General features: G+C 39.5%; 1 protein-coding gene across 1 annotated transcript in view; it reads right to left on the reverse strand.

Annotated features, from left to right (window-relative positions):
• Positions 1–20,220: 20,220 nt before the first annotated feature.
• Positions 20,221–22,931, reverse strand: part of LOC134542722 (pickpocket protein 28-like) — a 67,942-nt gene continuing 65,231 nt past the window's right edge. The window contains exon 11 of the mRNA XM_063387196.1: positions 20,221–20,289. Within this exon, the coding sequence (XP_063243266.1) occupies positions 20,221–20,289 (69 nt within the window). The remainder of the gene's footprint in view (positions 20,290–22,931) is intronic.

Genomic DNA, 22,931 nt, shown 5'->3' on the forward strand with positions numbered 1-22,931 from the left:
TTATTCAATATATATGAAAAAATCCTTAAGGCAGCTAAAATTCCTCTATTTCCAGTCTCCAGTAAGCCAAAGATGACATATTGGTCGCCATTTTGACAATTTGTATTTAGGCTATTAGGTTAGAAATTCGGGAAATATGCCTAAAATTATCAACAAAAAAATTACTCATAATTTACTGATTGAATCGATGGATCATTGTCTTTGCTTGAATCCTTAATCGATGAAAAAAGTTTACTTAGTGAAAATTACCAAACAAATTACAGGTTTGTTTATACTTAAAAGTAAACGACTTATAACTATGTTACAAAGCAACTAAGGCTGCACAAAGGGCTGACAGAGCAGGACTCAGCTGGAACTTGAGAGCGACATTTTACTTCCTTTGTCGAGAGAGCCACCCCCCCCCCCTCCTTAACCGTATAAACCCAGGGTCGAGCACTTCAACAGTTCCCAGATTGCCTTACTCGCTTCGTCCATTTTTATAGGGCAAAGCACAAAAACTATTTTAACGCATAAAGTAAATAAAATAAACATAATTTTTAATGGATTTAATTAAATAATATAACGATTAAATTCCACATTATTCTTGTAATAAGCACAAGACATAAGAAATCCATACGATCGTGCTGAGGTGAATATCTCAATATTTATGTGCATGAAGATCAAAGTATAAGGTTGGTATGCTGTCAAACTTTCTAACCTCAATACCGTAATTTCATGAAATAAAATCTACATTATATTATGAAAAGATATCGAAAAAAAAAATTGGTTGTCTGTAAATTCGGTTTACGGACGATAGTTTAACGTGACAACGTTATAACAAAACATTGATGAAATGATTGCATACTTTCATGAATAAAATTAATTGAATCATTTTTATTGAATGATTACTATTTTGTATGGATACAAAAAAGGAGTGAAATGAAATCTAACATTTAATTGAAAAATTAACTTTTATTTATACTTATTAATTCAAATATGTTTATTACTTTAACGAAGAGATTATTTTAACTATAACTTGTATGCGTGTTTGCTATTTAACTTCTTCCAATCTGTGTTATTCTGTTAAGGATAGGACGATGATAGGAAAAGTAGGAAACGAATGGGAGAGTTTCAAGTTTAATGTGCCTCGAAACAGTCAAATAGATGGTTGTTCCAATCGAGTGGAAGAGAGATAGATGCGGCGCAAGCGTACAATGAGCGTAACTAGACACAGCGTAACGGGTCAGTGTGCGCAACGGGACACATTTTCGTGCGTGCAGCCGGCGTTCATCGATTTATAAGACGTTGTCACGTCAAAATAAGAAGCGATTAAGAAATTTAAAATGGCGCGGTTAACACTTGTGTTGTTGTTTGTTCGCAGGTTGTTCTGGGCCCTGGTGATGGTGCTGAGCCTTGGGCTGTGCTCGCAGCAGATCTACAACATGTGGCTCAAGTGGACGTACGCCCCTGTGATCCAGTGTTGTTGCTTGTTCGCAGGTTGTTCTGGGCGCTGGTGATGCTGCTGAGCCTGGGCCTGTGCTCGCAGCAGATCTACAACATGTGGCTCAAGTGGACGTACGCCCCTGTGATCCAGTGTTGTTGCTTGTTCGCAGGTTGTTCTGGGCGCTGGTGATGCTGCTGAGCCTGGGCCTGTGCTCGCAGCAGATCTACAACATGTGGCTCAAGTGGACGTACGCCCCTGTGATCCAGTGTTGTTGTTTGTTCGCAGGTTGTTCTGGGCCCTGGTGATGCTGCTGAGCCTTAGGCTGTGCTCGCAGCAGATCTACTACATGTGGCTCAAGTGGACGTACGCCCCTGTGATCCAGTGTTGTTGCTTGTTCGCAGGTTGTTCTGGGCGCTGGTGATGCTGCTGAGCCTGGGCCTGTGCTCGCAGCAGATCTACAACATGTGGCTCAAGTGGACGTACGCCCCTGTGATCCAGTGTTGTTGCTTGTTCGCAGGTTGTTCTGGGCGCTGGTGATGCTGCTGAGCCTGGTCCTGTGCTCGCAGCAGATCTACAACATGTGGCTCAAGTGGACGTACGCCCCTGTGATCCAGTGTTGTTGTTTGTTCGCAGGTTGTTCTGGGCGCTGGTGATGCTGCTGAGCCTGGGCCTGTGCTCGCAGCAGATCTACAACATGTGGCTCAAGTGGACGTACGCCCCTGTGATCCAGTGTTGTTGCTTGTTCGCAGGTTGTTCTGGGCGCTGGTGATGCTGCTGAGCCTGGGCCTGTGCTCGCAGCAGATCTACAACATGTGGCTCAAGTGGACGTACGCCCCTGTGATCCAGTGTTGTTGTTTGTTCGCAGGTTGTTCTGGGCACTGGTGATGCTGCTGAGCCTTGGGCTGTGCTCGCAGCAGATCTACAACATGTGGCTCAAGTGGACGTACGCCCCTGTGATCCAGTGTTGTTGCTTGTTCGCAGGTTGTTCTGGGCGCTGGTGATGCTGCTGAGCCTGGTCCTGTGCTCGCAGCAGATCTACAACATGTGGCTCAAGTGGACGTACGCCCCTGTGATCCAGTGTTGTTGTTTGTTCGCAGGTTGTTCTGGGCGCTGGTGATGCAGCTGAGCCTGGGCCTGTGCTCGCAGCAGATCTACAACATGTGGCTCAAGTGGACGTACGCCCCTGTGATCCAGTGTTGTTGCTTGTTCGCAGGTTGTTCTGGGCGCTGGTGATGCTGCTGAGCCTGGGCCTGTGCTCGCAGCAGATCTACAACATGTGGCTCAAGTGGACGTACGCCCCTGTGATCCAGTGTTGTTGTTTGTTCGCAGGTTGTTCTGGGCCCTGGTGATGCTGCTGAGCCTTGGGCTGTGCTCGCAGCAGATCTACAACATGTGGCTCAAGTGGACGTACGCCCCTGTGATCCAGTGTTGTTGCTTGTTCGCAGGTTGTTCTGGGCGCTGGTGATGCTGCTGAGCCTGGGCCTGTGCTCGCAGCAGATCTACAACATGTGGCTCAAGTGGACGTACGCCCCTGTGATCCAGTGTTGTTGTTTGTTCGCAGGTTGTTCTGGGCCCTGGTGATGCTGCTGAGCCTTGGGCTGTGCTCGCAGCAGATCTACAACATGTGGCTCAAGTGGACGTACGCCCCTGTGATCCAGTGTTGTTGCTTGTTCGCAGGTTGTTCTGGGCGCTGGTGATGCTGCTGAGCCTGGGCCTGTGCTCGCAGCAGATCTACAACATGTGGCTCAAGTGGAAGTACGCCCCTGTGATCCAGTGTTGTTGTTTGTTCGCAGGTTGTTCTGGGCGCTAGTGATGCTGCTGAGCCTGGGGCTGTGCTCGCAGCAGATCTACAACATGTGGCTCAAGTGGACGTACGCCCCGGTGATCCAGTGTTGTTGTTTGGACTCAGGTTGTTCTGGGCGCTAGTGATGCTGCTGAGCCTGGGGCTGTGCTCGCAGCAGATCTACAACATGTGGCTCAAGTGGACGTACGCCCCGGTGATCCAGTGTTGTTGTTTGGACTCAGGTTGTTCTGGGCGCTGGTGATGCTGCTGAGCCTGGGGCTGTGCTCGCAGCAGATCTACAACATGTGGCTCAAGTGGACGTACGCCCCTGTGATCCAGTGTTGTTGTTTGTTCGCAGGTTGTTCTGGGCGCTGGTGATGCTGCTGAGCCTGGGGCTGTGCTCGCAGCAGATCTACAACATGTGGCTCAAGTGGACGTACGCCCCTGTGATCCAGTGTTGTTGTTTGTTCGCAGGTTGTTCTGGGCGCTGGTGATGCTGCTGAGCCTGGGGCTGTGCTCGCAGCAGATCTACAACATGTGGCTCAAGTGGACGTACGCCCCTGTGATCCAGTGTTGTTGTTTGTTCGCAGGTTGTTCTGGGCGCTGGTGATGCTGCTGAGCCTGGGGCTGTGCTCGCAGCAGATCTACAACATGTGGCTCAAGTGGACGTACGCCCCTGTGATCCAGTGTTGTTGTTTGTACTCAGGTGGTTCTGGGCGCTAGTGATGCTGCTGAGCCTGGGCCTGTGCTCGCAGCAGATCTACAACATGTGGCTCAAGTGGACGTACGCCCCGGTGATCCAGTGTTGTTGTTTGGACTCAGGTTGTTCTGGGCGCTAGTGATGCTGCTGAGCCTGGGGCTGTGCTCGCAGCAGATCTACAACATGTGGCTCAAGTGGACGTACGCCCCGGTGATCCAGTGTTGTTGTTTGGACTCAGGTTGTTCTGGGCGCTAGTGATGCTGCTGAGCCTGGGGCTGTGCTCGCAGCAGATCTACAACATGTGGCTCAAGTGGACGTACGCCCCGGTGATCCAGTGTTGTTGTTTGGACTCAGGTTGTTCTGGGCGCTAGTGATGCTGCTGAGCCTGGGGCTGTGCTCGCAGCAGATCTACAACATGTGGCTCAAGTGGACGTACGCCCCGGTGATCCAGTGTTGTTGTTTGGACTCAGGTTGTTCTGGGCGCTAGTGATGCTGCTGAGCCTGGGGCTGTGCTCGCAGCAGATCTACAACATGTGGCTCAAGTGGACGTACGCCCCTGTGATCCAGTGTTGTTGTTTGTACTCAGGTTGTTCTGGGCGCTGGTGATGCTGCTGAGCCTGGGGCTGTGCTCGCAGCAGATCTACAACATGTGGCTCAAGTGGACGTACGCCCCGGTGATCCAGTGTTGTTGTTTGGACTCAGGTTGTTCTGGGCGCTAGTGATGCTGCTGAGCCTGGGGCTGTGCTCGCAGCAGATCTACAACATGTGGCTCAAGTGGACGTACGCCCCGGTGATCCAGTGTTGTTGTTTGGACTCAGGTTGTTCTGGGCGCTGGTGATGCTGCTGAGCCTGGGGCTGTGCTCGCAGCAGATCTACAACATGTGGCTCAAGTGGACGTACGCCCCTGTGATCCAGTGTTGTTGTTTGTTCGCAGGTTGTTCTGGGCGCTGGTGATGCTGCTGAGCCTGGGGCTGTGCTCGCAGCAGATCTACAACATGTGGCTCAAGTGGACGTACGCCCCTGTGATCCAGTGTTGTTGTTTGTTCGCAGGTTGTTCTGGGCGCTGGTGATGCTGCTGAGCCTGGGGCTGTGCTCGCAGCAGATCTACAACATGTGGCTCAAGTGGACGTACGCCCCTGTGATCCAGTGTTGTTGTTTGTTCGCAGGTTGTTCTGGGCGCTGGTGATGCTGCTGAGCCTGGGGCTGTGCTCGCAGCAGATCTACAACATGTGGCTCAAGTGGACCTACGCCCCTGTGATCGTGTCCTTCGACGAGAGGAGCACGCCCGTCTGGGAGATCCCCTTCCCCGCGGTCACCATCTGCAGCGAGACCAAGGCTCGCCAGACCATCTTCAACTTCACGCTCATGAAGGACAGGTTCCAACAAGGAAACATCAGCAAATCGGAGTGATTATGGCAACTTTTTTTAATCTTCTCTCACTGGACAACAATTGCTCTGGTCTCTCTAGTAGATACTAGAAAAGTAATAGTCATTAAATACATTTTATATCAGAACCAAGCAATTTATATTTTATGATAAATGTAACATCATGGTTAGAGACCTGAAAAATTCACGTATTCATTCCGTGATAGGCTAGAATTAAAACACATATACCTCTTAGATAATTTTGCTATTGGCTTACTGTTCATCTGGACGAATCTCAACCAGTTATAAACACTCAACCAAAGAAGGATTGAATCGAAGACAAACCAGCTGAGACGACTTACAAGTCGGCAGCCAATGAACTTGCGTTATTTTCCCGAGTGTTCAGGGGTATGTGCAGTCTATCATGAAGGCCATCGAAACCGAGAATTTTGCAGGTCTCTAATCATGGTTTTTCGAGGGCTATAGGTCCCTCCATTAACCTGTACCTTTAGTGATCTCGTCAGAACTAATCATTTCGTTATAAATCTCACTACTCCTTCTGCTATGCTGTTTTTTGCTCACATTGCTTGCCTCGATCTTCCTGTGCCTATCGAGTACATATGAGCATGTGTGGGTGCGTGGTTTTGCCGCTTAGAAAATTTATCATGTGTCATTGTTCCAGGGAGAAATTATTCCAAACGCTTTCTGTGCATAGTATGAAAATAGATAATATTAATTTATTTAATTCTTCAATTTTTGTCCCCTGGGCTAAGTTCTTTTAAAGTTCTTGGTTTATGTTTTGTTGCCAAATATATCGCCGGGAATCAATAAATTAATTTATCTATGGGTGCAAATAAATGAAATAGAACATATTTTTAACTCTTTGTACTTACTTAAAAATTATTTCAGACTGATATCCTAAACGAATATATTTATGGCCGCTGACAGAGATTTTAAGCAAGTTTTTTTGTAGTAAATCATTTCAGTTAAGAAATTTATTACAAACAGTTGATGTAAATGCTATCAAAATAGTACTATTATTCCACATTATGTAAAGCAAAGATGCATATACTAATTTAAAGAAGAGTGTTCACCATTACGACAAGTATTTTCCTTGTGTTGAACGAGATTATGCTCATAGCTCTTCCGATCTCGTCAAAGAACTTAAATTGAAGAGCGAAGATGATTTATGGAAGAATAAAGACAATGGAAGAATCCTTAAAATGAAAAGTGAGAATACATTCCAGCCTAATTCAAGTAGATCCTACGTACTTTGTAAATAAGATGAACTCTTTAAAAAGTAAGCTTGAAGACGATGAAGAAACTTCGACATTAACGATTTGGTATTCTTACAGTAATCTGGATGAAGACATTGACTTCTACGATTGCGTCGACAGTGACTCTGAGGCTGGTGACAAAATCAAACGACTGTGAAGAAGCACCTACAGCTGTCAAGATCGAAAGCTGTGATAAAGCCCTGACACAGAAACGGTGGAAACATCGTGATAAAATAAATAATATTCTGAACAAGCTTATGATGAACACAAGGAAGATAGTGATCTTAAAAAGATTAGGAACCGACATTCCAGGAATATGGTGATAGAAAAAGAGATTGATTATATGTCATGGGAAGATCCTGACATATTTGTTGATCGCCTGAGACTATTGGTGGCATCTGTTCATTGAGGAAACTACTCACATATTTACGAAGTAGCATCCATACTTTAAGAACTGAGAAAACGTGGTTACATACAATAATCACTTGTTTAACATTCATGTGTATAATATTGAAAAATTTATTAATTATTTTGATTTAAAAAAAAAAATATTTCTGGTAAAGTGATTTCTAACTAAGACTGAGATCTCGTAATGCAGCTACCTCTTCGTTTATTGTGCTTCCAATTGTGCTTCCTTTTAGTTGATTGTGCTTCCAAATGTGCTTCATTTTTATCAAATGTGCTTCCAAATATGCTTTCTTTTCGTTAATTGTGCTTCCTATTGTTCTTCCTTTCGATGTTTGCGCTTCCGATTGTGCTTCCTTTTCTTTTAATTGTGCTTCCAATTGTTATTCCATTTCATTTTTTGTGCGTCCTTTTCGTATATTGTGCTTCCGATTATGCTTCCAATTGTTGTTTCTTTTCTTTGATTATACTTCTAATTGTGCTTACTTTTTTATTGTTGATCGTAAAGTCTTTACTCAGGACATGATTGGTCTTGAAGCTTGGTGGAGGGACCTCGACCTAACTCCACCAAGCGCGTATCAAAAAACAGAGAAAATGATCGGGTTCCTAACATTAGGAATGAATGCAAGTTCTAAGTAGTGTTGAACACATGAGTACCAAAAATATAAGCTTCTTTGCGATATTTGTGGCTAAATATTTAACAAAATAAAACTTAAAATTTGTGTATATTAATATTTATAGTAAAGCATAACACATTTTTTTTAAGTTATTGTTTCATCTGTGTGTAATTATTTTAAAATATTTAAATACTTTTTTTCAAGAAATACTCTTAGAGCATTAAATAAAATAATATAATTTCACTAGATACAGACTTTGGGTTTAATGTGTGGGATTCAATATTTCCCGTTTGGACTTGTTTGGAAAATATCAGATTTAATTAGGTGTAGAAGACAATTAAATTTCCGCTTTAGCGCATGCTTCATAGTCGAAATAAAATGTTTCATAAGCAATTACTACGATAATTATATAACTACTGACTTTTGGATAACAATTTTGATAATTAAATAAAAAGTGCGCATTCCTTGTTTCTATTATTTTGAATATAAACAATGCACAAACATTAACCTATATATCATTAATATTCACAGATTCGAAACACTGAGTGACGTATCCCTACTATGCGAAGAGACGCAGTTTGTCGTGGGAAAAGAGTTTACAACAGATGACGTAATACATGTTTTTAAAAATGTGAGTATTTTCTTATATAGATTACAGCACATTCGGTTAAACATTTACTAAGAAATAATTAAAAATTCTTAAACCTCATTACAATTCACGTTTAAAATAACACTTATATAAAACAGCATATTTATATAACACTTAAACAGCTTATTTATATAACACTTAAACGTACATATTCGTGTTACGATGTAAAGTAGAATGTAAAAACTGCCCTGGTATGAAAATGTTAAAAAAAATAGGTATATAAATACTTTTTTTTATTTTTCAGACCAAAATGTTTACCTTTGTATATTAAAAAACTGCTATTCATGAAAATAAAGTGGATGAAAACAAACAAAATTTAAAGATATAAAAAAACATTTTTGTATAAAATTATTTATATAATTTTTCTAAACATTTCTGAGTCTTCATGAAAATTTTAACGTGAAAGTAAATAGGTTTTGCCCTACAATACAGCTGAAGTTGTCTAGTTTTTTTATGAACAATTTTCTATCGATTACATGTTGTTAACTATTGGAAAACTACAAAATGCCTAAATTACAATATTTAAAACCACTAATTTTAGTATAATTAAGTAGAAAAAATTCCATAAAAATAAGTATGTACTTTGATAAAGATATAGAGGAGAAGGTGGTAATATGGACCCCGCTGATTTTATCGATAGCCTCAATTTCTAAGCAGTGTTGTGCTGCACTCTACTTTAGAGCTTCAACAATCTATTTATGAAGCACCAACATCAGGTAGATGTCGGAGAAGTCCAATAGTGTCACGTTATATGAACAGCGAGGCAAGGAAAGTTTCGAACGTTGTGAAAACCTTTGCAAGGTATGTAAAATGTTATTCTAATTTAATTTTAATGTAGGTTTATAACAAGAAATGTTATTTAACCATAAAGGTCAATATTGAGGCTGTAACAGTACATTGTCAGAGGTCGATATAATATGTTTTTGTAAATATTATTGAATTCCAAATCCAACATGGCACTGTCTGTATTATGGACCCTCTAGCATGTCTGTTTCTTACAAAAAAAATTACGAACTATAAATATTTCTCATGTTATTTAATGTATGCGATTCCTAGATTAATTCTTAACTCCAGAAAATTAAATGTTACAATATATAGACCAAATTCAAAATCCATAATGAAATTGATTACGAAAGTAACTTCATGAATTATTCATCAGATGTTATGAATAACGTAGACAAGTAGAGTATAATTTTTAAACACATGTATATATATAAATGTATATAAGATAATTAAACACTTTATTTTTCCTTAATTTTTGAACATATTATTAGCTTTATCTTTTGTAGAAGAGTTGATATTTTTTGTAGGAAGAATAAAAAAACTAAACATTAATTAGTGTAACTTTTATATATATTAAATTGTTTGATAAACAATTTTCTCCTCTTTTTTTTATCCTTTTTTTTTCGGGTTTTTAAAGGGTTGCAATGTTAGTAGTTATATTAAATAATCATTTATTATTTTCTTTCATTTTAACTATTTTTTTTATTTACAGATGCCTAGAAATTCATTGGACTGTAAACCTAAGGCACGCCCGAAATACATGGAATAAGGGGACGATTGCAGCTGCTGTGAGAATGGTGCGAGAACAGAATAGGAGAGTAAAAAATAGGCATCGAATCATTATGGTGTCCCAAAAACAATTTTGAGAAGGCTTACTTCTGAAGTTATGAGTGATCCCGAAGTTGTCGTAATGAAAAAATTGGGGAGAAGACCAGTGTTTCCTAAGTTATGGAAAAAGAGCTGTTACAGTATGTACTGCAAATTGAATCCATGTTATTTTGTCTTACAATACAGGATGTACGCAACAATATACAGCATTACCTTCATGATGAACAAGCAGGAAGCGCATAGCTCGATCATTCCCTTCATTGGCACAAGGAAATTTTGTCACTTAGGAAACCCAATAAAACATCATATGCTCAAGCATAATGTTTTACTCAAGAGCAAGTTCTTCATATTTGACTTGCTTGAAGACATTTACAAACAACACAATTTGACGGCTGAAAGAGTGTGGAATGTGGATGAGACTGTATTCAGTGTTGTGCAAAGTAAAACTCCTAAAGTCATTGGGTCGAAAGGAAAACGTCAGATTAGCGCACTCGGTGCTGCTGAGCGTGTTTCACTTGTTACAATGATATGCTCCATCAGTGCGGGTGGACCCTTTGTTCCACCAATACTCGTTTTTCCTCGGAAGAACATGAGCGATGAGGGTTTGTCCCCCTGGTGCAATAGAAAGAGCTCAGACTTCAGGATGGGTTCAAGAAAACCTTCTTAACTCAATGGCTTCAACACTTCATTGACAAAACGAAAACCCACTTCTCCTAATCTTGGATGGGCATTACTCACACACAAATAACCTGGACGTAATCAGGTTAGCATGGAAAAAACATGTTCTCATCCTATTTTTTCCAGCTCACACTATGCACAAACTTCAACCTCTAGACAGGACATTCATGGGGCCATTAAAAACGTATTACAGTGAGTTCATATGACAACAGCTATTCCATGAGGAGAAATGTATAGACCCATTATCATTGCAGGTCTGTTTTGAAAGGCCTACTTAAAATGCACAAGGGGGTCTATTGCAGTGAACGGATTCCGAGTGACTGGTATCTGGGCAAGAAACCGCAATTTTTTTCCAGAATCAGAATTTATCGCTGCAGAACCAGCTGCTGAAATACTTAATGCACATTTCCAAGCTTCCAGCATCTCCACAGTGTCCAACAGTCCACCATCCTTAATCTCCATACCTTTGCATTCTTCACGGACTGCAACGACCACTTCCATTATCCCTAGTTCTTAAGTTGGCCACAAGCCTTCTCTTATTTTACCTAAGGATATTCAGCTTCTTCTTCGACCCAAACATAAATCAGAACGTGGAAGGAAACAATCATCCACAAATGTAATAATTGGGTCCCCATACGAAACTGCTTCACAGGTGGTAATTCAAGAAAAAGAAGCAAATCAGTCGGGAAAAAAATAACAGGTTGAGGAAGTTGTGTAGGTGTCTCTCTACATCAACGTACAACACCTGGGCTGACTCAGACGCAATCATCTACATCTGGTCTTACCTTTCAGCACACAAGAACAGTAATATGTCAGAAGAAAAGGAGATTGGCATTTGAAGGATCAATTTATGGTAGTGACCCTTATGCATCGTGTGCCAAAGTCTCCCCTTGAACTCCCAGTGGGAGGAAAGGCTCCAGATACAGAAGATTCTCTCTGCATGTTTTGTGAAGTGGCATTCACTGATGACTGCAGTAGAGAATTGTGGGTAAGGTGCGAGATGTACAACCAATGGTCACACAGTGAGTGTACTGTGGTTTGAAAATGGCAGTTCCTATAAGTGTGACTTTTGTCTCTAAACTGTTTATTTAAGTGAAGTTTAGATTTCTTATATAGGTATTTAGTTGATTATTAACCTTAACATGACTATTGTGCAATATATTTGAATTTCCTAGGTCTGTGTTTTATTAAAGCATTTAAAAGCTGATGTAGACAGTTAGGAGTCCATATTACCAGCATATATGGGTCAGTTGGTATTTTTGCACTTTGAGAACAAACTAATGTCAGACCATTTGTGGGTCCAATTGAATTCTAGTCAACGCAAGAAATGTGTTCATGATAAGTTAGTGAAGTTATGCACGCATCAAATAATTGATCAAAGCCCTAAAGTGACAAGTAACTTTCAAAAAACAAAATGGGGGCCGTATTACCAACCTTTCCTCTAATACCTTAGGGATGATATTAGATATTTAAGTTTTTTTCTGTTTCATTATTATTTAAGAAATAAATAATCCTTAAATTTTTGTTCATGAATATATTATTTAATTCATAAATATTAGAAAATATGTTTTTAAACTCTGATGAAACCTTTAATTACTAAAATAATTTATATATCCTGTTTTTAGTTTGTTTTTACTAAATTTTTAGTACTATAAATGTAATTTAATTGATATACGTATGTTTCAAAAAAATTTTGTTATTGTTTTCATTAAATAAATATATTGAATAATCCCATACCTGTAGTTGCATAAGGATGTTACCTTTTTCAAGTAGGCTCATACTGTTTTGTCCTAAACATTTATATTAGAACTGCATTTTTTCCAGGTATCGCCTTCACTAAACGAAATACTTGCGGAAGTTTCTTGGTGCAAGGAACAGGTGCGCAACTCTGAAATATTTACGCCTATTGTTATTGGGGAAGGAATATGCTACACTCACAACATGCTCGATCCGAAAGAAATATTCACAAACATCACGTAAGTTTTATGGTGATAATCATATTCTCAAACGAAATATAAAGAATAATCATCCGTTAGTTTAATTTAAGGGATAGAATATAAGTAATATACATTGGCTGGAGCAAGAACTGGGTTCGGTTCGTGGAGCTGGCAATCTCCATCTTGGATTGTGACATCACGGCAGCCCTCTTGGATAAACTTGACTTTTCACTTGGACATATGACATTTAACTTGACCTTGGCCATGACCTTGGTCTTTGAACTTGATATTGGCCTTTAAAATGATCGTTGAGCTTGACATTTGAACTTGATTCTGACATAGAACTTTTCCTTTGAAATTGACATTTAAATTCGACATTCGACCTTGACCTTGGAACTTAGCACCAGCTGCCATTTTGGAATCCGCCATTTTTATAAATTATGACATGTTAAACATAATTAATTTTGACATCACTTCCGCCATTTTGGATTATGATGTCACAGCAATTTTCTTTAATTCTGAAGTCATCACCAACATATTGCTTTCGTCTGCTGGGGATAACAATCATGTATATTTTCTGATGGAAATCGTCATCTTTAATGATGTAATATAAGCCATATTTTTCCCCTGTTTGTTCCTAGAGTGTTCAAGTAGCTCTCTGGCTCATGCATAAGTTATATGTTCCATTACTTATCATTGTTTTTATGGCCCATATAGACATAAAATTTATTTGTTTATACAAAATACATCACCATTGAGGTGATTCGAACCATGACAGCTTGGACCTGTGAAACGGAAAACATACACATTCGACCACACGATCATCGAGGCTTTTACCAGACTGAGAAATAAATAAGTTATAAATAAAAATAACACTTACATATTTGGACTGGTAAGTTTTTTTAATATGGAGGTATTAAGTCGTCACCTTTTGAAGGCCGAGCCGCAACAGTATTTTTCAATACTTGCATACGAATGCTTGTGCTATGTAGTGCACATATCATGTGCTAGAGGGCGATGCCACAATATTTGTTTTCAGTGCTTGCTACTAGGAGTTTTTGTGTCACAGAGTACACACATCCTCCGCCAGACGGCGCTGCCTCCATCTTTGTATAATTTTTACCCAATAGAGTGCGGTAGTAGGTATCTATTACCAGATCGTAGTGTAATCCACCATTGTATCAGACATATTGGTAATTAATTAAAAAATCTATAACTATTAACTAAGAACGTCAAAAAAAATCACCAATAATAATCAGAAATATCACTTATTTATATATTGATTGATTCGATCTATTTCAGTCCTTGGTTATATCATCGATCAATTATAAGAATAATTAAATAGTGTCTCAATTTAATATTCTACTATAAGAGTTACAGCTACAAGAAAAAAAAACAGTTTCTTACCAATACAAATGTATTATATATTTAATTATACTCTTCTACAAGATCAAGACTCACACATCATAAACATAATTCATTCAATAACACACGATTTAAAAAAATGCCTTTGCTCCTCTTGGCAAGTCTATTCAAGGCATTTTGTCATGTCACTTGATTACCACAACCATCACACTTGTACCGCACTGGAGCCACATTTTTCGAGCAATTTGCTTCATGACATTTACGATTGCTATTATGTAAAAAAGTCAAATCGCAATAGATGCAAAAGTACCCAAGCGTATGCAATGATAGCATAGTAGTATCGGTAGATATTGAGGGCGGTGGTGTTATCAGCCCCCCTCGCTGACATAACTGTACTCACTAAAGTCTCCTCTATCATTACCGGGGTATTTAATACACCTTACACCATAGTATCCATCTTCGTTGGCATCGCTGACACCAGGCTCACTGTTAATGATGGAGTTGACATTTCTATGGTAACAGGTCAGACTGAACCGGAAAAGTTGCAACTTCTGATGGTAAGGATGCCATCAAAGTCTTCATCGTTGATGCTACTACATGATCAAGTCCGAGTAATAATTAACACTGTTAAATAACCATCAGGTGAGTGTGTCCTCGATTTTTCTCAAAAAAGGTGAACTGAGAGTTACACTGAAGATTAGCCATTAATATATATTTATACTCGAAAGTCTTGTTACATTGTGGAGTCAATGATATTTCAATTTGTAGCTGTACATGTTTTATGGTGCTTTTTGAGACGATTAGGACGACAGATTGTTTCACCACATTTTTTACACAGCAAAAAGTTTTATAAAGCGTTCAATTAATATTTGTTTCTTTCAATTAGTTTAACATTATATTTGTGGGAAAATACCTTGCCACAGTTGTTACAATTAGGTCCTTATGATTGTGCAACTAGGCCTCTGCAATATTTTAACATGCTTTTTTTAAATTTTCATATTTGATATATCGACTACAGCACATGCTTCACTGGTGTTAAACATTCAGAGTCATTATAAACACCTATCACATACCTACACAAATTTTCAGATTATATTATTTCCATAGTAGGGACACTTTAGTGATGGAACTGTGTCAGTTGATAATGGTTTGATCATTGAAGTAAGTGCAGCTGATTGTATAGATACCATCGAGTTCTCATGAATGGCCACCGAACTTTCGAAACAGAATAGTCAAACAAGAATACCCACACACCACGAAAGCTACAATTTAACTGGAGTCCCTTCCACCTGGAACTCACGTATATGCTTGCAATGACTGAAATAATAGGTGCGTTAAAAAACAACCATTTGAATTAATGGGTCATAAAATACACTTACTGTCACTTGTTTAAATAAGAGTTTTATTTTATAAAAAATTTAAGATAAAATATCAGATTAGATCAACAAATCCAATAGTGTACAAAACTAAATACACATTATGCCTGAGAAACGAAAAAGAATCCCTGATTTGTGATATGCTTAGTTTATGACCTTAGGTACTTTAACCTTACTACAGTCTTAACTCCACACTATCAGCTAAAATATCACACAGTTTAAAACACTTTTCTCATCTAGGACACATGTTGGGTACACATTTAACAAAAATTACACATACATGAAACTAATATAATCTTGAACACACATTTGTTCACACGTTTGTCATATAGGACACACAACTGGACACACACTCGTCGTATAATACAGACAATTGGACACAATTTGAAAGAAAATACACACATTTGGACATACTTTTAACGAAAAGGACACATTTTTGAACAAACATTCAAATTTGTACCGTACGATCAGTAGGATATAATTAGGTATTATACGATCAGCTGGATACAATAGGATACGATCAGTAGAATATAGCCTTCATTTGGCTCCATCTTGCTACAAAAGCTCAATCTGCATTTGGATCCATCTGGCTACAATCCATTCATCTAGCTATAGTGGTTCGCAACTGCAATGGCCTTTTGGTTCATAATGCAAATCATAAACTAACATTTAGGTCCATAGTAGCTGAGTCGTTGGATATACCAAAGTTCTATTACAGTTTTTAATCTTTAACTATAAGTAAGTACGTATTTGAAACACAGCAAAACTTTCTTAGTGTGACAAATATTTCACTAGCGTATTCCACTTGGTAGTTGGGAGGGAAACTCACAAAAATAATTCAAGATACAGAAAATAAAATATTTTTACAATCTCATTTCCGTGCATGACCAAACAAATTTTCTGTAAATCACAGAGACATAGTTATAGTTTTGGGTGTTGATATTGCAATTGGGCCTATTTAGATAGAACCGCTTCTAACTAACTATTTGTCTCTACTCCATAACACTTACTGTCATTCCAGGTGAATTAATAAAAATCTCATACATAGCTAATGGTAACAAAAAATGTTTAAATATAGTGTCAGAGTAAATCATTCCACAACACTCCATCTCGTTAACTGTGCTCTTAAACATAATTTTAATGGGATTTTAGAGTTTGTTCAACCAGCACTCTTTAAACCATCATTATACAAATTAAATTAAATGAATGTTGCTGAAAAAAAATTAAAAGCCAAAACTCTCACTTGTTTAAATGATTAAGGAACACCGATATTTGCCAATGCTTCACCGTTATTTGGCTGAAAAATATTAGAATCGTCGTTTTGTTGATTGCCCGCTAGATTTAAGAAACTTGTAATTGCATAAAAATAAGGGGATGATAGAACAAAATTTTTCCTATTAGAACAGCAAAGTATTTATCTCCAAGGAGTATCCGAAGTCAGCATCAAAAATTTCAATGAGAAAATTGTTATTCAATCATTTCTACACTATCACAGCGATTACTACTAAGTTGTTTGTCTTAGAAAAAATACTAAGTTGCTTTTTGGAAGCTTTTCAACATATTTTAATCTGTAAACTAAATCTTCTAAATTTGATGGTTGGTAATGAAGTTTTGGGTCATGAAACTAACCATCTCAGAATGGCCTTTATGATGATGTCAGAACAGGGTATTCATGACTTGTGATCAAGTCTTCACAGCTGTTTATGTTCACTGGTATGCATTTAAGTACAGTACAAAATATAATTTTGGTAGCTGGAAGTAGAATATTATTGTGATATTTATCGCTAACTCCAACGATTATCTGCACAATTAAAGTATACAACCAGTATATGTGTTCTATATGTAATATTGATCAGTGTCACGTTCTTGGTGTAAATGACAAGTATTTGTATAGTTTTGTTATCATCTCTAGCGAGCAGTACAAATACAACTTCACGTTCCACGGCCGGAGAGCGGACACTTGGAGCATGGACCGTGGATATGCACAGTCAGCTGCAGTGGATACTTATCCAAGGAGAGCTCTAGGGTCAGGGTTCAGCAACAGCCTCGTAGTGCTGCTCAGATCGTTCACCAAAGACATCGACTACATGTGCAAAGGACCCGTCCCTGGCTTCAGGGTGAGCATTAGTTACTTACTCGTTTCAAACTTTTAAACTTGCTGTTGACGCCGACCTTCGGTGCTCCCTTTGGTCGCACATGCCATTATGCCTCATCGACGTCACATTTCTGAGCGCATCACAGTTCTCCGATTTGAACTGTCCTCGTCCGCGCTGCTACCAACCAGTGAATGTGTGTGTTCTTTCCCCGATTGAAAAGTGTGTTTATGTAAAATTTCACCGCTGACTTCTATACAAAATTCAATGTTCTTCTTCTTACAAAGAACAAACAGAGGCCAAATTAAGAAATAACCTAACGTTACACAAACAATCTGAAAAGAACTGTGCACGGAAAGATAATTTAAGGATGCTGGAAATTTACAATATAATTTTTTTTTCGGAGTTCATTAGAAACTTACCCTCAACAGTAGCACACCTGGAATATTTGACATGGTATTTTTCATCGGGTCAGTCCTACATTTCTGAGGTGACCAAACACTTCACGCAGTTTCTGAAGATGCTTCGTACAACACAATATTAATATAATAAATTTTATATTCTGTATATTCAATACAAAATATAGTTTTCGTACCAATAAGAATGTGGTCTAAGACTCTCGTCTCTCCTTAGGACCTTACTACCAAGACTCACACCCATTGGAATCAGATGAAATTGAAATGATACCCAGGGTGATGAAAATGCTAAATATTTCCTGTAATATGGGTGCAAAATACATTGGTTGAAGCTGGTATTCAAATACATCACCAGGAATATTTTTCCCCAAGTTGCTGTGAGGGGCTCTCTACAATAAGAAGAAAGAAGTGGTCGTAAAAACCCAAGGGTTAATTGTAAAAATTTGTCAACAAGCCAGAGTAACTAGTCGTCTTTCTTAGGCACTTAGAATGTAGGAATGCTTTTAATCGAATACTGATGGAGTGATCACTTCCTTCTATGTATTTTAAAATGATGGACAGGATTTTCATTTTTGGAGAGAAACCATGTGATACTTAGAGTACTCTAATGTTACATCTTTCAAGTGAAATTTTTAGCACTTAAGGTCACATTAACAAAAGGCGGTTAGTAATAAATTACCTGGGTAAGACTGGACATAGACCACAATGGTCTTAACTTCGTGACTTTCGTCGCTAAAGGATTTGGTGGGAAAATTGATAGAACTCTTATATTTAGAGTTTAATTCACGTTAACCAAGGAATCGAAACTTAGCTAGAACTCACGAATGTACACGTTCATAATACAACATGTTTTACCCTTAATATCCAGTTAAAAATTGATTTGTAAAATTAAAAAACTACGATAAATTGCTAATTTCACAAGAATATTTGTATGCTAAAATACCAAATCATTGTTTGCCATAACTCATAACATTTCATTATGGAAACAAGTTAATACATTCCAACCATATCCTGCATTTTTCTGCAAAGCACGATGTCTGTGTAATAACTCCAGTTGGAACACCACGTTTATTCAGAACAAGGCGCAATTGTGTCAACTAAAGCCGGGTAAAAATCTAAATACCAAAACAAGTATACAAAATTAAGGGAAATATTGAAAGGACAGTTCTTATTTTACGATCGCAACAACCACCAATGGGCATGATCAACAATCGTTTCCCAGACACAAGGTACTGAAATTCCTGACCTGTTTATAACCGAAACACTTGCGCTGGGAAATATTGAGAGCAGTAAGCGAGCGCTCTGAAATTACAGCAGTTGGCGAACTTGAGCTGCACATTTAGATGGACAAGCACTTTTTTCCTGTTTAGGGCAGCAGTTCTAGCCCATCTAGCCGCGAGGCTCGTTTATACTGGTTTGAGCAGTTACACTAGGCGCAACATGCTTCAAGGCAACCTGATTAAGCTCATTTAGCAGTCAGCCACTAAGACTCCAGGCGCGATACTCTTATATTTCTACCCGGAGCCTCCCAAACACTCCCCTGAGATGGGAATGGAAAATCTTCATGGAATTTATGACCACCATCACACTTGGTTAACAAGGCCTTAAAAATATCTGAGTTAGTGACAAGCTCAAGGCAACTATCCATTAAACTTTCATACCAGTTTGGGTCACCGAATTCGTTAATGGGGCATTATCATTTCCATAAAATGATATTAAGTTCACAAACAAACTACAACTAAACACCTTATAACCAAACAAAAATTTAAACGACAACCAAGACTCGTTTTTAAAAGACATTTAAAAATCTAACTGTCATCGTCACCTAATATCTCAAGATATTAACACGACAATCACTTACTCTTTACACAGACGACATTAAATCTGTCTATATATAAACTCTTAAGGCTGAATAAGACTTACACAGCTCAAATGGACTTGTAGGGAGCTCAACCCTGCTCGAACATCTTCGCTATCGTCGGCTTGAAGGGAAAGGGGCCAGACGCCGAGGACACAACACAACAAAGAGAAGGAATAGGGTACACGTTGCCTCAACGCCAGGTATCTTTCGAACTTCTCACATTCTGAGTTAGTAGACTGTCACCAGAGCACTAGAATTTTATTTTTTAATAATAAATCATTACATCCAAAATCTTGTGTTTATAGTATCACTTATAAAAAGCATTATTAGTAGAAAGAAGAGTGTTAACTGCACAACAAATGTATACCATTTGTATTTATAACATTGGGTCGGGTATGGAAATATTCCACACTAAACTAACGATTCCTGAGTCTTTGGACCTATAACTGAATCAGCTATAGATTGAAGAAATAAAAATGGCCCTTCTGCGACAATTTGGGAATAATAGTTATGTAAGCCTCTGTTGGCAGGTGCTCCTGCACAATCCATCGGAGCTACCGTGGGTGAGTCAGCACTTCCTGCGCTCCGACCTGAACCAGGAGCTGGTGGTGTCCGTGAGGCCGCACATGATGGTCACCAACCAGGGCCTGCAGCAGTACTCGCCCTACGTGAGGCAGTGCTTCTTCCCCTTCGAGCGAGAGCTCAGGTACTTCAGGGTGTACACCCAGAACAACTGCCAGCAGGAGTGCCTGGCCAACTTCACGCTGCTCTACTGCGGCTGCGTCGGCTTCTACATGCCGCGTGAGTGTTCCAATAGTTTTCCCCTCAGATAACCCAGACTTCCCACTGCCCACGAGCTTTCAGGGCTTTTCCATTAAAAATTTAATAATACATCCAGTAGTATATTTTCGTGCGAGACTCTCGCCGTATTCTCATTAAATTAAAAGAACACCAATAAATTGAGAAGATATTGTTTCAAACCAAAACAAATTATTAAATAGATCAACCTGTAACTACGTAACATCCTCATCAATAATTATTTTTGAAAGGAGTAGTACGTAGCCTACTAATGTGATGTATCTGACACATTTATCTTCCTTGGAGGTTTTATTTTTTTTAAAACCTTCGTATTTTATTCATTAATTAATTTGATTCTTTATTTGTTTAAGATTTTTTGTATTTATTTTAATTAGTTAGATTTTTTTTCTTTTTTTTCTTTTTCTTTTTGGCTAGTAGGCGCAGGCAGAAGGCTACGGCTTCCAGAATGCTACAGTTCTTTTAATTAAATAAGTTAATTATAAGGCGGCATTACATAAATTATTGGGAAAAAATTGTATAAAGTTATTTTGTAATATTTCAGTCTTAATATTGCTGGATGTATTTTAAATGGACTTAAAATGTTAGAGCTCAATGAATGAGTAATTCACGGATTGTCTTTATGTTGGAGGCGTGCCTCGAGAGGGCCCGCGACTTATAGTTTTTGGTGCATTATCTGAAACGGAATGTATATTAGTGTTGTGTTTAGACGCTTAGAAGTACCTGTGAAAAATAAACTGTGGTGTTAATTGTGCCTACACAGTATGTCTATAGCACGGCTATGCGTGCGATACAATCTTACGTCAATCAGCCCTATGACGTAGCACGTAAGAGGAAGAATGCCGTTGTCGTGTTCAGGTAAGAGGTGGTATGGAGATTTCGAAGTAAGTGGACACGAACAATTATTATTTACGTCTAGCAGTGTGCCGCCAATTAGTATTTTTGGCACAATACTTAATATGAATTTTTGAAAATAATGTCGCCAATTATTTTTTTATGCAAGAACTTAAACTTTTTCCGCCTCCTGTACACGACCATTTAATCTTTGTCAGGCCAGTCTCCCCAATCTTTCCCAGCATTACATCTAATTGTTCCAACCATCTAATGACCCAGTAAGTGCTAACGTCTTATCCCCGCCTTGGTGCACATTTGTCGCCTGTAATTCTCCTCCGAGCCGTGACAAGAACTGCTATGTCCTGCAAGCTATTAGAGAAGCTAGGTTCTGAGAGCCAGCCTTACGCGAGCGATTCCAGGCACACCCGCGGCTCGTCTTAAACACCTCCCCGGCACGACCCGTGCCTCTGCCGAGAGAATTTCCCACTGGCAGCAGCCTTCCCAGGGAACCAGGCCCAGTTCAACGGCCAGCCGACAACCCCAGCTTGTCTCAAGGCCACGACACCAGTCAGTCTCCGAATGTATCGCATCTTCACTCTCGTGGCAGTGTTGCGAGTTATTTCCCCTGGGTGTTTACGCGCCCACTAAACGCCTGCCCCCTGGGGCCTCATGCAACAAACAGTGCCCGGTAGTTCATTTCCAAGCCACCAGAGCGCTGCACTAGTCCCCTCCATAAGCCCAATGCTTTAGCAGTTGCCTCGTGTGAGTCGATCTTTCCTTGTTTCGGACACCCCTCAGTAGATCGCGCTGACAACGGCCAGTACCACCAACTTTAAGATATCAAAGTTACTATTTCTCGACCACTCACTCGGAAATCTTCGGAACTTTTCGGTCCATAAGCCGAAGGCCCCACCTTCCTTTCTTTTGATTGACTTCGTATTTTAATTACGAGTCGCTGCCGACCCAAACTTACTTCGCGCCGCGACAGCAGACGAACCACACCGCATCTTCGGTGAGCCGCACATCAAGACTTCACTCCGGTCGTTGTTTAAAGATGTAATCAGCTAGGCAAGGGATGTGGTCCCTACGACTATTAGTAGTTAGTAATTAGTCAGTCTGCGTACCTCGTAGAAGTAGTCATGCTTCGTTGATAATACTTCATAATATTTTTCTATCTTTTAAATCATGGAAACGTCCGCGACAACCGCGTGTTCGCGAGTTCCGCACCCTGGCTGATGCTGGAAGCCGTCTCCTTGTATGGTGGGTTTTTAAAAAACCTTATTCGTCGACCACAATCATCTTTGTTAGTGGGCATTTTCTGCCTATTTTGCTAACTGTCTGTGATCATGTTCTGATCATGTTTGATTCGGACCTGTTCACAGACAGGGTCCAAGGGCCGGATGCGGACCTAACAACACCACCCTTGAGTCCTTCCTCCAGCAATCAGGACGACTAAGGTGACCTGACGCCTCGTTAACAGCTCAACTTCGGCCAGCGAATGTCAAACCTCCGATCCTTCAGCCTTTTTTTATATATATCTTCAGAATGACAGTTAGTTCACGATATTGAAAAGATCAGAACACCAGAAATTTTTCTTTGGGGACTTTAATTGCTCTAAGCTATCACACTGGGATTGTAAAACGTAACCTGTTTATTGTTTCGGTTTCTATTTTAATTATGTCCAATGAAACTTAAGGGTAATTTTCTAAATAGGGCCGGCCCATT

The sequence above is a fragment of the Bacillus rossius genome (genome assembly GCF_032445375.1).
Source record: "Bacillus rossius redtenbacheri isolate Brsri chromosome 9 unlocalized genomic scaffold, Brsri_v3 Brsri_v3_scf9_1, whole genome shotgun sequence".
NCBI lineage: Eukaryota > Metazoa > Arthropoda > Insecta > Phasmatodea > Bacillidae > Bacillus > Bacillus rossius.